This window comes from Syngnathus typhle, linkage group LG8 (genome assembly GCF_033458585.1).
Source record: "Syngnathus typhle isolate RoL2023-S1 ecotype Sweden linkage group LG8, RoL_Styp_1.0, whole genome shotgun sequence".
Classification (NCBI taxonomy): Eukaryota; Metazoa; Chordata; class Actinopteri; order Syngnathiformes; family Syngnathidae; genus Syngnathus; species Syngnathus typhle.
In genome coordinates, this window is record NC_083745.1 from 3422017 (window position 1) to 3436004 (window position 13988).

Genomic DNA, 13988 nt, shown 5'->3' on the forward strand with positions numbered 1-13988 from the left:
GACATGGTTTTACCACGAGAACCATAAAATAGCAGCATTACTTCTGAGAGTCTTAAAAACTAATCGAGAGTTCTTGGAAATCAAATTTTATTCCACGATATATAACTTTTGCTCTTCCGAGTACAAACATTCGATATAAGATATTTATAAAAATATATTTTAAACAGAACCCAAAAAATATCAACAATATATGGAAAGTATGAACGGCTGGATTAGTGCTGTGCCTGATGGGGGATTTTTGCTCCTGTCTCTTTAAGGCACGATGGTGGATGACCAAGTTAATATATATTTTTAAGTGAGTTAAGGACATATACACACATATACACACACACACGTGCTGCATTAAAGTGCCACAACTGTGACGTGTGAAGCAACACTGGGGCCGAGTGACCCACAGGCCGACCCGTTTGCTAGCTTGCGTCCATATTTCCTGTTATTGGCATTGGAAGTGCATCGGCGCAAAGTATAAACAGCTCGGCCACATTAAGGACGCCCTTTGAGGCAGATTTTTTTTTTTTCCTCGCAAACACACACACATTTGTTACCTAGCTATGTACATGACTTAATGCGTATGAAGCAAGCGACTCACTGGCAGGCGACTCGTTGAAGCTTTCTGGGAAATTGTTACTCATGCAAAAGAAATGATTTTGTAATGTAAAAAGTTTTAAAATAATCGTTCCTTACCTTTGTGTGTAACTTCTAGACAGGTTTTAATGAATCAATATGGATTTGTCAATAAAGGTTTTATATTAGTCTTGTTTTCAACAGGGGTGTGTAGACTTATTCTATCCCGATATCAATGGCTTGCCACAGTGCTGTGTAATGAAAAAAAAAAGTCATCACCGTGCATCCATTAGACTTCTTCATCATGATGTGGTGGCGACATGCGAGGGTTCCTATTTTATGAAGAATAACGTAAGGTACGAGAATTTGACAGTATGCTAGGCGGAGACAGACATTGGCTGCGTTACGGCGGCGGGCGCTCAGAAGGCGTACGCCCCCACGATGATGGTGAGCCTCAGCAGGGAGCTGGAGTGGTAGTTCATGGTCAGGTGGTGCGTGATCATCTCCAGGTCCACCACGTACTCCCTGGGGCCTGACAGAGGCTTGGTGAGCACCAGCATGGCGCTGGCGTTGCTGGAACGCTGCGGAAACAAGGAGATCAATAGGCCACGCCCCTTAAAGGCACATCTCACAAACAAATACATTCATAACGTGTACGTTCTCTTTGGTGGTCCCTCAAAAAACCGGACGACTTACCCGGAGGAAGAAGTCGGCCGCCTCGTTTCCGGCCTTGATCCGGAAGGTGTTGTGCGTGTTGGCGTAGATGTTGGTGGCTTGGATTTGGAAGATGTCAGCGGGCACGGGCCGCTCGGCTTGGATGCTCATGTACTTGTAGACGATGGACGGCGGCAGGCCCTGGCATTCGGCCAGGGAGCGGCAGATGCAGCGGCTGGCGGAATGCAAAACAGCTTTTACTAAAAGAGCGACAACCTAGGCAGCGTTGACGTACTTTTCCGAGGATTGGGTGTAAGGTGCCTCGCAGGGGTTTCTGGGATAGCAACGGAAGCCACCGTAGTAGTTCCAGCACGTCTCGTCATCTTGGCAGTTGTGTGTGCCCGTCTCACACTCGTTCACGTCTAGTCATCACATAAGAAACAACTTCATGTTAGAGTCGAACATGATTTTTAACATGATCATGATTGTTTTTGGAAGGAGAGCCATTGTTGTTAATAATCAGCATCTTTGGGGAGTACCGTAATTTTCGGACTATAAATTGCACCGGAGTATAAGTCGCACCAGCCATAAAATGCCCAAAAAAGTGAAAAGAAAACATATATATGTATATAAGTCGCTCCTGAGTATAAGTCGCCCCCCCACCCAAACTATGAAAAAAAAAACGCGACTTATAGTCCGAAAATTACGGTATAATAAATCCTAATTCATGCTTCGCCATCGTATGACTGATTGCAAACTGCTCAAGTTGCTATCTGTTAGGCTCGTTACGCCGAGTCGTAGTTCTGGGGGAACCCTGCTCGGCTCGTGGAAGAAAAAAAAAAAAAAAGCTCGGTCACAGGTCGTCCAAACCGCAGGTCTATTTGCGGCACAGTGACGTGGATTCATCTCCTCCCTTGCACAAGCGGCAGGATTCATGGGCGCCCATCGAGAAGCCTGCACCTGACCGAGGCAGCGAGGGCAAAAACATAACATCAAATAAATCCACTTCAAAAAACTAACACAGAGCGTGTGTGGATTCACTGAGGTGGCTTAGTGGCGGGAAACACTATGTTGATGTGTTAGTGGCTTGGATGGATGGATGGATGGATGGATGGATGGATGGATGGATGGATGGATGATACATTTATGTGAAATAAAAATATGTTGGTTAGTGCTAGACAAGAGAAGCGAATGACGGAGGATGTGGCAGTACCTTGACACAACCTGTTGCCCTGCAGTTGGTATCCCTCTGGGCACTCGCATGAGTAACTTCCAGGACTGTTGATGCACTGGTACTGACACATGTAGTTGGAGAAACTGCATTCATCAATGTCTGCAGGAAACATCAACATGCATGATGACACACTACTCGTAAAAAGGTCATCCCAAAAAGGTTCGAGTGCAATACCGATCCAAATCTCAATTGTATGGCGTTTACCTTGGCAGGAGACCAAGTCCGAGGCCAGTTCGTGGCCTTGGTTGCACTGGCATAAGAATGAACCAATCAGGTTGTAGCAGTGATGCTGACATGGACTCTGCGCGTCGCATTCGTTGACGTCTGACAAAGTGACACGACTTGTTAAGACACACATTCCATATTCATGTGGAATTCATTAATTCGGTAAATACAGTAGCGGCAGTGGCAGTGTGTCAGCAGGAGGACATGATGCTCATTTCATTAAAGATTATTTTCAAAGCAGAGGTCACATGTCTGTAGCAGTGCATCACTTTCCAATGGACGAATATAAACGTTCACGGCAGTGAATGACTTTTTTTTTTTAATGAATAATCTTGGTTAAATGTATACCGTATTTTCCGGACTATAAGGCGCACCTAAAAACCTAAAATCTTCTCAAAACCCGACAGTGCGCCTTATAGTCCAGTGCGCCTTATATATGGACTAAATTCCTAAATTCAAACTGGCCCGAAGCATTGTGTCATGAAATCAACCAGAAGTGGCCTGCTGAAGACTATGAATCATGAATCAAAAAGACTATGGATCATTATTTTGTGATTATAAAGTCATTTGTTGTACCTCAAGTTGAAATAAAAAAGATAAAATGAATGATTTGATTTGGATTAAAAATCTGACATGATGCATTAATGGTGCGCCTTATAGTCCGGTGCGCCTTATATAAGGATTAAGTTTTAAAATGGCCCATTCATTGAAGGTGCGCCTTATAGTCCGGTGCGCCTTATAGTCCGGAAAATACGGTATTTAAAATTTCCCGACTAAGTCCCCACTGTTTGTCATGATTTAGTCCTCATGTGTGTGGTCTTATTTCCTGGTCCTTGTAAACATTCTAACACCCCTCGTGGCTCGCTTGGCCTTTGCATTATTGAACCTGGCGGAAGACGAATACAACGTTACTATCAACGAAGCGTCCCGTGCTGCTTGTATGACTTCCAAACACACGCATGCGGATGCGTCCTCTGCGTGACTTACCAACGCAGCTGTGGTTGTTACTGGCCAACCGGTGACCTGCATTGCACTCGCAGTAGTACGAACCCTGAGTATTCACACACGTGTGCATGCAGTAGTGGGACAGCGCACACTCGTCTCTGTCTGCAGACACACACACACACGCTTCTATATAGAGGGTCCTTTGAGGGTCTTTAAATTAACTGCCTTGGAGTCATTTGTAAAAATCATAATACAGCACGTGTGTATTTTGATGTTTTAGTAAACGACAAAGACTGACTGACCTACACATTGGTCTCTGTTCCTCTGATAGCCCGCAGGACACTGGCAGCTGTACGAGCCTCTGGTGTTGAAGCAAGTTTGCTCAGGCCCGCAAGTGTGTCGGCCCGTGGTGCATTCGTCAATGTCTGTGCTCCACACATCACACACACACAAACGCACACGCGTGTACTGAAACATATGGCAACAAAGCCAACATGCTATGGTGTTAGCCAAAAACACTCTCAAGGATCTGCTGTAGGCCACTACTCACACCTAAACCCTCACGCACAGATGCTCCAGCTGCTGATGTCACTCCCTAGGCCACGCCCCTTAAAGGCATCCATCCATCACATGCAGTTATGCAATTGGGTAATTTTTGTCTTTATTTTAAATAAGCACGATCTGATTGCAATCTGTTTTTCTCATGAGATAAAACTTACAGTATATGATTGACTGTTGCACCCCCCCCAACCTCCAACGTCAACACACACACACACACACGAGAAGAGCGTCCAAAGACACGCTCATCCACTCTCATCTCAGCAGGCCCACCAGCAGTCCTCCTGGGTGGTCCTCCCAATGAAGACCGCCATTGGGCATCAGTTTCACAGTATGTCAAGTGAGTTCTCCTCAATACCTCACACACAAACACACAGAATTGGGAAAGAGGGAGTCGTTATTTTTGTGATTTGGCATCTGCGCCGACCAAAAATAGTGCAAAAAAATTTTGCACTGAGTGGAAAAAGCTAAAAATGTGCTGCTGCTGCTGTTTGTAGCTTTGAACAATGCCACTTAAAAAGCCAAAAACCCGTCGGAATAAAGTTCGACATCATTGTTCAGGTTATAGTCCGCATTATAATTTGCACACATTTTTTTGTTTGTATCCAAATAGTGTGAGTCCCGACTCGTCATTTTTGTCATGATGATTTTGCCATGTAAATGCACCCGCAGCAGAGAACAAGAACAAAGCGTTTGAGCGTGTTGACAGACAAAAAAAAAGTAGGCCGGTCCAAAAGGGTAAGTTGAGAGACATCAGGTGCAAACTTCATACGGGCACAGACAAGACTACAGGATGAAAGCAGCGCTGTGCCGGGAAATCCAAACTCACTGATGTGGCTTGGAAGGCACCTGCGACAGACTTCCGTATCAAGGAGTTAAAAAGAAAAAAAAAAAGGCAGCACTTCCCGACTCTCTATGTGGTCGCTCTATACTGGATCTAATCAATGTCAGCAAATGTACTTCAAGTCAGGACCACACCTTCGGGTTGACGGTATTTGGTGATTCACACAGACTGGAAATGGCGCGCCTCCTGTCAGCAGACGATTAAAAAAAATTGACGTCACAATCCACTGGAGCAATAACATCTTTATTAAATTTAAAAAATTAAAAAAAAATCTGCAGCTCACCTCATGGATCTTGTGGCAAAATAAGTTTTATTTCAATTCTTGCAGATGTGAGAAGGAGGATTTTAAGGATTGGTGGCCTATATTTGTCCAAACACTTTTTTAATTGAAATATATGACTCAAGAATATTTAAGGTTATTGGACTTTAGGGTGACAATTCCGAATGAGCCTAAAATGACCTTAATTTGACTTTCTGTCAAGTGTTTCAGTCCTTTTTGCACCGCTTACGCTTCTCTTCAATTTTTTATTTTTAAAAATCCCATTTGATCTTCGAGTATGTCATCAGTTCCTCCCAACAGAGAGACAAATAAAACTTATTTATATAGCACAAACGCGAACAATCCAACTGAGTCAGCATTTTCGGACATTTTCTTTCTCTGACATCAAGATGAACTTGAGCACCGTTTGGCTTGTCATGATTAAGAAGAGAGAACCTGGCGTACACTACATCGAAAAGTCAATTATTATTACACGTGTGGGAGGCAAAGAAAGCTCGGAATAAAAGACATATGTGCAGCTCGGGAACATCTCACTAACTAACTGCTACTTTGTTGCTGAGCCTTTGATACGCAGCCAGTGGATGGGGGGGGGGGGGGCCTCCCGGGTCTTATAAAGCCCCCGCAACCCCAACTTACCGCATGGAGTAAGTCCATATAGTTGACACATAAAACCTTTTTTTTTTTATTTATATAACTGCAACAAGCCACCAAAAGTGATGATGTGTGAGGTCATCGGCATTTTCTCGACACAGCTTTCTTGTTAGCAACACGCTCGAGCGAGGCTTTCCAGGGGACAAGTGGAAGTGGAAAGAATGAGGAGAGAGAGGGGGGGGGAAAAAAAGAAAAAGGGTGGAGGACTTTTTTTTTTGGGTTGTTGTTGAAGATTTGAAGTTAGATTTACGGCGTGATGTCAGAGTTTTAAAACTCCCTTTGCTCTTTTTCGGGATTAATTCTAAAGGCCTCGTGGGAGTTTTGGAGAGGGAGCTCAAAGAATGTGTGCGTGTGCGTGTGTGTGTGGTAGTTTTGGATATTATATTATTTATTATAGATCGTTTTTATTTTAGGGTCTTGTTAGTTTATTTTCTTATAAATGCTTCATTTTAGTTTTGTTTTTCTTAGTTTTAGTATTTTAGATTGTCCAAAGATTTTCTTAAACAATAATTACTTTAACCTGATAGCATAATTCTTCCATAAGTTATTTTTTTTACCTTTGTCACAATGTGAAACAGAAAAATTTGATGTGCCAGTGAACATAGAACAAGCCAAAAAGTACGTGGTGCTTTCTTTTTTTCACCGCGGATTTATTTCCTGACATGACAGGGCCTGTTGTAATTATCACTTGAGAGTATTTAGTCTTGTTTTCACTGAAGCCATCGCGATGGAAAAGCAGGAGGAGATCCAAGGAACGGTTTGGACAGTGTTGGATGGGGGATTATTGGATGATTGAATCTTTGCAAAGAAGAAGAAGGCGGGGGGGGGGGGGGGGGGCAAGAATTGCAATGCGAGTGTAAAAAAAAAAAAAGATCACTGAGCTGTGTTTTTACCAGCCGCTGTAACATAACGTTCTTAATATAAAAATAACCTCTTAATTTAAATAAAGATTTGATTAAAATTGATTGCACTTGAAAGGTAAATTAAATGTATCAAAATAAAAGTTTAATAACAAACGCCTCTTTAAGAATAAATGCAAATGTGGTGAATGTCAAAGTTAAATACAACTGAACTGAAGTGATTATTTTATGCACCACTATAGGGAGCCGTGTACCATTGTACCATCTAAAGGTTTAGATTGTTTTGCATGCATAGTCTCATGAAAAGCAGTTTAGACAGAAAAAAAAATGGGAGTGTTTTTCTTTCAAAGCAAGTTTCAGCTTAAGGCAGATAAGAAAATCAAAAGAAGTGAAGCCATAAATCTTCATCGCATTAGAGTGGGAAATATTTCTGTTATTTTGTTGAGAGGGGAGTTTTAGTTAGACTTAAAGGCCAGCTCACATTGATTTGTGCTCACAAAAGGTCAGAAACTCCCTGGGACGAAACTTTTTGTTTAATTTTTTCTCTCGTATTTTTTGTGGGAGAACGCAAAATTAAATAGAGAAGCTCTGAGATCGGCTAAATAAAAAGAAAAATAAAGTGCTTGCCGGGGATTTATAAGCAGCGTGTGTTGATTTCCTGACATGAGGTCAACGGAAAGATCAGCACACGGTGAGCAGATGAACGGAGGAAGCAGCTGGCCTCTGGACAGTGCCCAACAACAACAGCAGAACAACAGTTTTGTGGACACGTTCTCCTTGGACACCGCACTGAAGTGCCGCTCCCCAAGCACCCATCGCTGATGTCAGCGAGCGGGGGAAAACACCAAAAGCTGTCTCCACCATGGATACGTGTGCCGTAAGAAAAATTCTTCCTTTGGGTTATTATTTCTTTCAAGTGCAAAAGTGAGAAAGGAAAATTGATAGAAAGAGAATCATCCCAACAATCCGGAATCCACGGTTGTCTAATGCCCGATTTAGTTCTCTTGAACAGTGGTTGTGAAACTCTTCTTTATTTGAAGCTGTCACACTGCCTCCTGGTGGACAGGTCGCACATACTAAAATGTGCTTCGATAAATTAATCATGATCTTCACATTGTACTTAATTATGTGTTTTTATAAAGTGCAATATTATGGAGTGCCTAAACCAACTCCTCCATTTAATAAAACAAAACAAAAAATTCAAAACCGCAATTAAAAGAAACATAAAAAAACTATTTTAGGAAGCGTAAAAGTAAAACCTTTCTATCTGTTTTTTTAAACGGTACTTCACTCCTTGTGGGTGGCTGTGGAACGAATCGCGTTCATGGTCATAAAAACAAGGTCGCGTGTCTCCTTCCACCAAAAATCAGCAGGCTGTCAACTCAAAAGTTGAAACTGTGAAGGCAGCGTGGCGTTCTGCCCCCACCCCCCTCCCTCCCTGTACTCTTTCCCCCCGCCTGCATTCCTGCTTCCCGCAGATCGATGTGATGCTTATCTGTCAAGGTGGTGAGTAATTCTTACCATCACAAAAGATGGGAACAAATGAAAAAAAAAAAAACTCTGACATTCCAGAGATATTCTTCCAGAGCCAATGCATGCTAACGGAACAAATTCTGTGCGCTTAGCAGGAAAGAATGAAGTCTACAGGTTACCCTTGTCACCTTGTCTTAGCGGCACTCGTATTTGGAAAAGATTTCCGTGGAAAGGATGTTGCTCAAGTTTGCCAGGCATGCGGGTGCTAATGTGGCCGGCGTGACCTGAGTGAAAGCAGACGAGTCAACGATAGGGGCAAGTCTATTCTTGCCCCACGCTGCTGTGAATGTCTAATTTCAACCATGACAAATACAATGATGCCTTCACTTACTATCATTTTCTTGTGTTTTTCTTGACTTTGTTTTGATTCGATTTTGTTTTGTCACGATTTCCTTGTTCTCGTCAGCCACGTTTTTTATTAACCAATCGGCTCATTCCAGCCACTTATACTGTGTTTTATGAAAAGCATCAGGCGGTATTGTGATGGACCAAGTTGCCTTTTAGGGTGGTCTTGGTGAGCATCCTAAAATAATAAGGCTAACCGCTTGTCAACACCGCTAATGACTAATTAGACCATTTTTGATGGACAACATTCGTTTGCGGAAGAAGGTGATCTCACCGCTGCTGGAAATAAGACTTAATATGCATGAATAAGACTTACAGCCAGCCACTTGTGGCCATCTTCCCTCGTGTGTGTGTGTGTTTAGTGGGTGGGCGAGGTCATGGAAATGCAAGTATCATTAAGCTGTCACACTCGCACTTAAGTTTTATAGCTTATGTGGCTGTTGCATATGCAAGTGCCAATTTGTGTCACTACAACAAACTGACTGGGTTCAACTTGAAGGTCAAGTTTTTTTTTTTTTTAAGATATCTGCAGGCTAATCATTAATAAATAAAGAAGCTACTTTTCTGCTGTGTATAACTCAACAAGAAGCTGCCTTCATGCGTTACTCCTAAGCTGTATTAAAATATCTGTTGACGAAATGCTAACTGTTTGTGTCAATAGCGTTTTCCATTTTATGTTAGCATTAAGCTAGCAGATGACATTGTTTGGTCATTTCTTTGCTTTGTCTTTAAAGAGTTTTAGGAATCTCGACAACAACTAACATAGCATAGTTTGACAAGTACAAAATATAGCTAGCTGCATTCAAATGTAGTCATAGTAAAAGAAAAACTGTGGCAAAATACTCCAGAAAAGTACGGACACCTAATCAAGTATTTGAACTTCCCAACACTGCTCTTTCTTGTCATATCATCATTTTTTTGTTGAAAACACTCCTTTGGCAGTCCAACTAGTGGAAAATTGGCCGTGTTCTTTCCCCCACCGAGCGTTTCGCTGATCTCTCGGTTTATTCGCCACACACGCGACATGGAGTCACCGGAAAACAAGCGGAGCGGCCTGTCAAAAGCTGTGACGTTATTACGAGCTTTTCTGCGGTCAGGCGTTCGCTCCCACACTTTTCATGTTTCTCATCATTTCTTTTCTTCTCTTCTACCCAGCCTGACGCTGCACTCCTGTTTTTGACTCAACAGCAGTAAGCGCTGCCATGTTTTACGCCCCAATAAAAACACATGAGGAACACCATCACACGGATCGTTGCTTTAGGTGTTAAAAAAGTACATTTGTTACTTTTGTTTTTACGCCCGCAGCCGCTCGCCACATGGCTGCTGGAGTTACACCGCCGAACAAGTTTTGTGACGAATACATTCGTATGAAAAAAGAAATAATAATTGGTATGGAATGAGTGATTTGAGCCACTGAGAACAGGCTAACTCCATGTTTGTAGTTTTTAAGCTAACCACAGAAATAAACAGAGACATTTTAATTTGAAGTGCCTTTCACTAAAATAAAAAAAAGAAGTTCTGATGTTCTAGCAGGCTTCTTTTTTTTTTTTAGACAAAATGTTAAGAACCAGAGTGGTCAAAAAGTTTAAGCTACCCTAGAGAGCAGAGCATATTCGTTAGCTTGTTGAGATGAAGCCAAAAACATCATGCCGCAAGCAAGTGGTTTACAAAATGTGACATCACACAAACTTGCAACACATCTGGCGCACACGCGTGCATTTGTCACGCAGATGGATGAACGCTTCACCTCCGGAGCGCTCCAGTCATTAACACGTAATTATCGAATACCGACCTGGCCCGGAGATGCACGCTCCTGCTGTATTTGGCCAAGTGCAACAGAGGAATACTGATGATATTTTGGGAGATAAGGAGCCCCTCCAGGCCAAATATTTTTGAAGCGTGTCGAGTACGGCGGTGCTACGCAGATGTCAGGGACGGAGGATTCCAATCGGCAAGCGAGGTGTTGTAAGGCGCCTTGGCTTCCAGTCAATTTGATCAAACGGTGGGATGTTCAAAAGTTAAATGCTAATGCTCAGTCTCTGCCTATGGCATTTCTCATGATGTTAGCATTAGCACTAAGCGCTTGTTTTAAACAAGCAATTCTGTTGAGTTGGACGAAAGACTATCAAGAACATCCTCCAAGGGTGGCATCGTGTCAAAAGGTCAAAGGTGACATAACGTGGAAAACTGCTTCTTTTAATGACTTCAATAGGGAAGCTAATTTGAACTCCTGCTGACTGACTGACCGCAGCACGTAATTCTGCATTTTCATAAATAGACACTCTTACCTCTGCAGATGTTCTGCTCGTCCGGCATGAAGCCAGCGGAGCAGCGGATTGTCGTCCGACTGCCGTAAGAGACTCGGCCGGGGAACACCCGAGCGGGCTGTGGCTGGCTGGGCGGCGCGGCGGGCTCTTGAGGAGGCTCCTCCTCACCCTCCTTGTTGATGAAGATGCGAGCGCTCTTGGGCAGGCACAGGTAGCCACCGTAGTGGTTGATGCACTGCATGCCTCCCTTGCAAGCGTCATTCAGCAGGACGCACTCGTCAATGTCTAAAGGTGCACAACACAATGTATGTGATAAATATGCTGTAGGCCATTTATGCTATGTTTTCTTATTTAGAACTACCTAAGAACTTGATTATTATTGAACTATGACATTTAACTGTTTAGATCAAAATAAATAATTTGGTAATATTCACAAAGCAGTCTCACCTTTGCACTGCTCACTAACACTGTCATACTCATAACCTTCAGTGCACTGTGAAGAAAACACAATTGGATTAAAAACATAATTATATAATATATATAATAAATATATATAATAACTTTGAGTTTCTGACTATATTAGAGTCAATTTTGTTTTCTTTTTTACCTCAATGTATTTCATTTCAATTAACTTGAAGAGCAGGTTTGATCGTTTTTATTTTGGGGGAAATGATTCGTTTTAATTTCGTTTTTTTATGTAAGGAGTATTTGTCGAGTGCAAGATTAAAAATGTACTTACTGCCCTCATGACGTCACTCACGTGGCCACACCCCTCAAAAGCACACAAGCCTGATGCACAGTTGTGACTTTTTCCAACACAGTATTCAGTCTTTATATCGGAGGTACTTTTTATTAGTATTTTCATTTGTTTAAAAAAAAAATGCTATCAAAATTATTTGGGACAGTGAGGGGGCTAGAACAGATTAATGGAATTTTAATTAATTTCATATTTAACTGATTCATTAATTATGTTTACTGCCTAAAGGAAATAGAAAACTTTTAGAACTCAAATCAGTTCCCATTCCACCGCATTGTTATTGTTATCATTCTACTTGTATTTATTTATTTTGCTTACCGAGTAGGAGATGGGCTCCTGAGCCTCCTGAGGGAGGACGCAGGAGAAAAGAGCAACGAGGAGACCCACGCAGATCCACAACATATTGATGACAGTCACTGCGGGGGTGAGACAAAGAGAGGGAGAGAAAGGAAGAGAGTCAAGTTTTAATAGCATGGATGATGACGTCTTGAACGAGTCCTGACATCTCCTGTAATGTCATGTTGATGCTGGAATCTGGGGGAATGTGAACGCGATAAATGAAGGATCGCGGCACCAAAATCGTGCGTAAATACGCACCAGTGGGTAGAACATGCGTGGGTGAAAAAAGGAAAAGAATGATCGATACTTTACCTGGCGAGCTCAAACGAGTGGTTCCAAATCAGAGGGCGCGACACCGTGGAGGTGTTAAGTGTTGTTTTGCGAAGATGGTGAGCGAGTTAAGAAGTATTTGGGATGAACACGAGTGGGGTGAGGGGATGACATGCAGGGGGCGGGAGGCGGGGGGCGGTGTGCCGGCCAGGTTGGGTCTCGCTCACCGGGCTGTAAACCCAAACCCACGAAACAGGCGGAAACAGTGACCTCTATTGGCAGTAGGTGGTATTGCATACAGAAAATGGCCATTTCACTGTACTTGTTCATTCAATTTTTACATTATATTATACTATCTGAACTTATATTTAAGTCATATTTATTTATATCTATATTACATTTGTATTTTTAAAATTGATTTATTCCTATTTTAAATGGATAAATGTTAGTTTTTTTTTTTATTAAGCAAAGCCTCCGTAAAAGACTGCAACGGCGTCCTCCAGCGACAATTTGTGGTACTGCAGACGCTGTCTCGGGGTGGTTCCAAGCATTCTTGTTCAGCTGTCACTCGTAATTCCACGCCTAGTGCCACGCCCCCCCACGCCAGATTCCAGTCAAAAGTGTGCAATTCAAAAAAAAGATTTGAACCTGGAAAAAAAATCTGAATTTGAAAAGACAAGAGTTGAAACAGAAAAAGAAGAGATGTGAATCTGAAAATATAAAACATGTTTATTTTCAGTTTCAACTTTTATATTTTGCAAGTACGAGTTTTGTTTATTCCAGTACAAAACATTTGACCCATTTTTGTTTATTATAATTTGATCTTGTTAATATTCCTCCATCATCTTTAGAGGGGGCTTGTGTCATGCAAATGCCGACCTTCTCCTAAGGGTGGTCAGCAGGTGGTCGAGGCCAGTGATGTGTCATCAGCTTTTGGGAAGTTTACAAGAACATCTGCTGCCACGAGGTCACTTCCTGCTCATCCAAGAATGAGAGAGGGGGGCAAAAAAATGGGTGGCTCCATGGGTGGGGGATCCATTAGCGACGTTTCTTTCGATGCTGAAGGCAATGCATCAGGTACTGTTGGCATTTGGAGAGTGAGCCAATCAGTTCCTGATGCAGTATCATCCACATCAGAAAGTTCTTCTTCATCTCATCGTCAGTGCGTAAGGAGAGGAAAACAAACCGGTTCTCAACTCGAGGCGTGAGGCCCAACTGTAGGACTCTGGCTTGCTGGTGGACCAAGTGACATTGGACTTTAATTTAAAAAATAATAATACTACTACGTGTTCGAAGGCATATTTTGTGCTATAAAGAAAATTGTAGAGCACATACTGATCAAATTAAAATGTATTGGACATAATATAATGCATTAAAAAAAAATTCTAATTGCTAAAAGGTCAAATGCAAAATGTTTAGTTTTTTTTTCTGAGGTGGTACATAAAGTTTGAGAACCACTGTTACACTACACTTTACTCTGAATCAATTTGGGGCTCCTTTAACCACCTCTATGCTAATGCTACGCTAAGGCAATTATTGGCAAAAATGAAAACCTTTTAAAGTGTGTCGCACCTTAACGGCCATGGGAAAATTTGGCCCGAGTGTACAGTCCACATCACTGTAAGTCAAGATGGCAGCGCAAGCATCTGCAAAGTGAGTGCA

General features: G+C 42.3%; 1 protein-coding gene across 2 annotated transcripts; it reads right to left on the reverse strand.

Moving 5' to 3' along the window:
* Positions 1-70: 70 nt before the first annotated feature.
* efemp1 (EGF containing fibulin extracellular matrix protein 1) lies at positions 71-12521 on the reverse strand. Of its 2 annotated transcripts, XM_061285245.1 has the most exons (11): positions 12369-12521; positions 12036-12133; positions 11408-11453; positions 10982-11245; positions 3925-4047; positions 3665-3784; positions 2657-2776; positions 2432-2551; positions 1514-1640; positions 1261-1453; positions 71-1145 (listed from the first exon to the last, which is right to left on the reverse strand). In XM_061285245.1, the coding sequence occupies exons 2-11, from the start codon at positions 12117-12119 to the stop codon at positions 984-986; spliced, it is 1359 nt and encodes a 452-aa protein (XP_061141229.1). In that variant the 5' UTR covers positions 12120-12133; positions 12369-12521; the 3' UTR covers positions 71-983. The 2 variants fall into 2 exon arrangements, with proteins under 2 accessions (XP_061141229.1, XP_061141230.1); XM_061285246.1 differs by lacking the exons at positions 3665-3784; positions 3925-4047.
* Positions 12522-13988: the final 1467 nt, after the last annotated feature.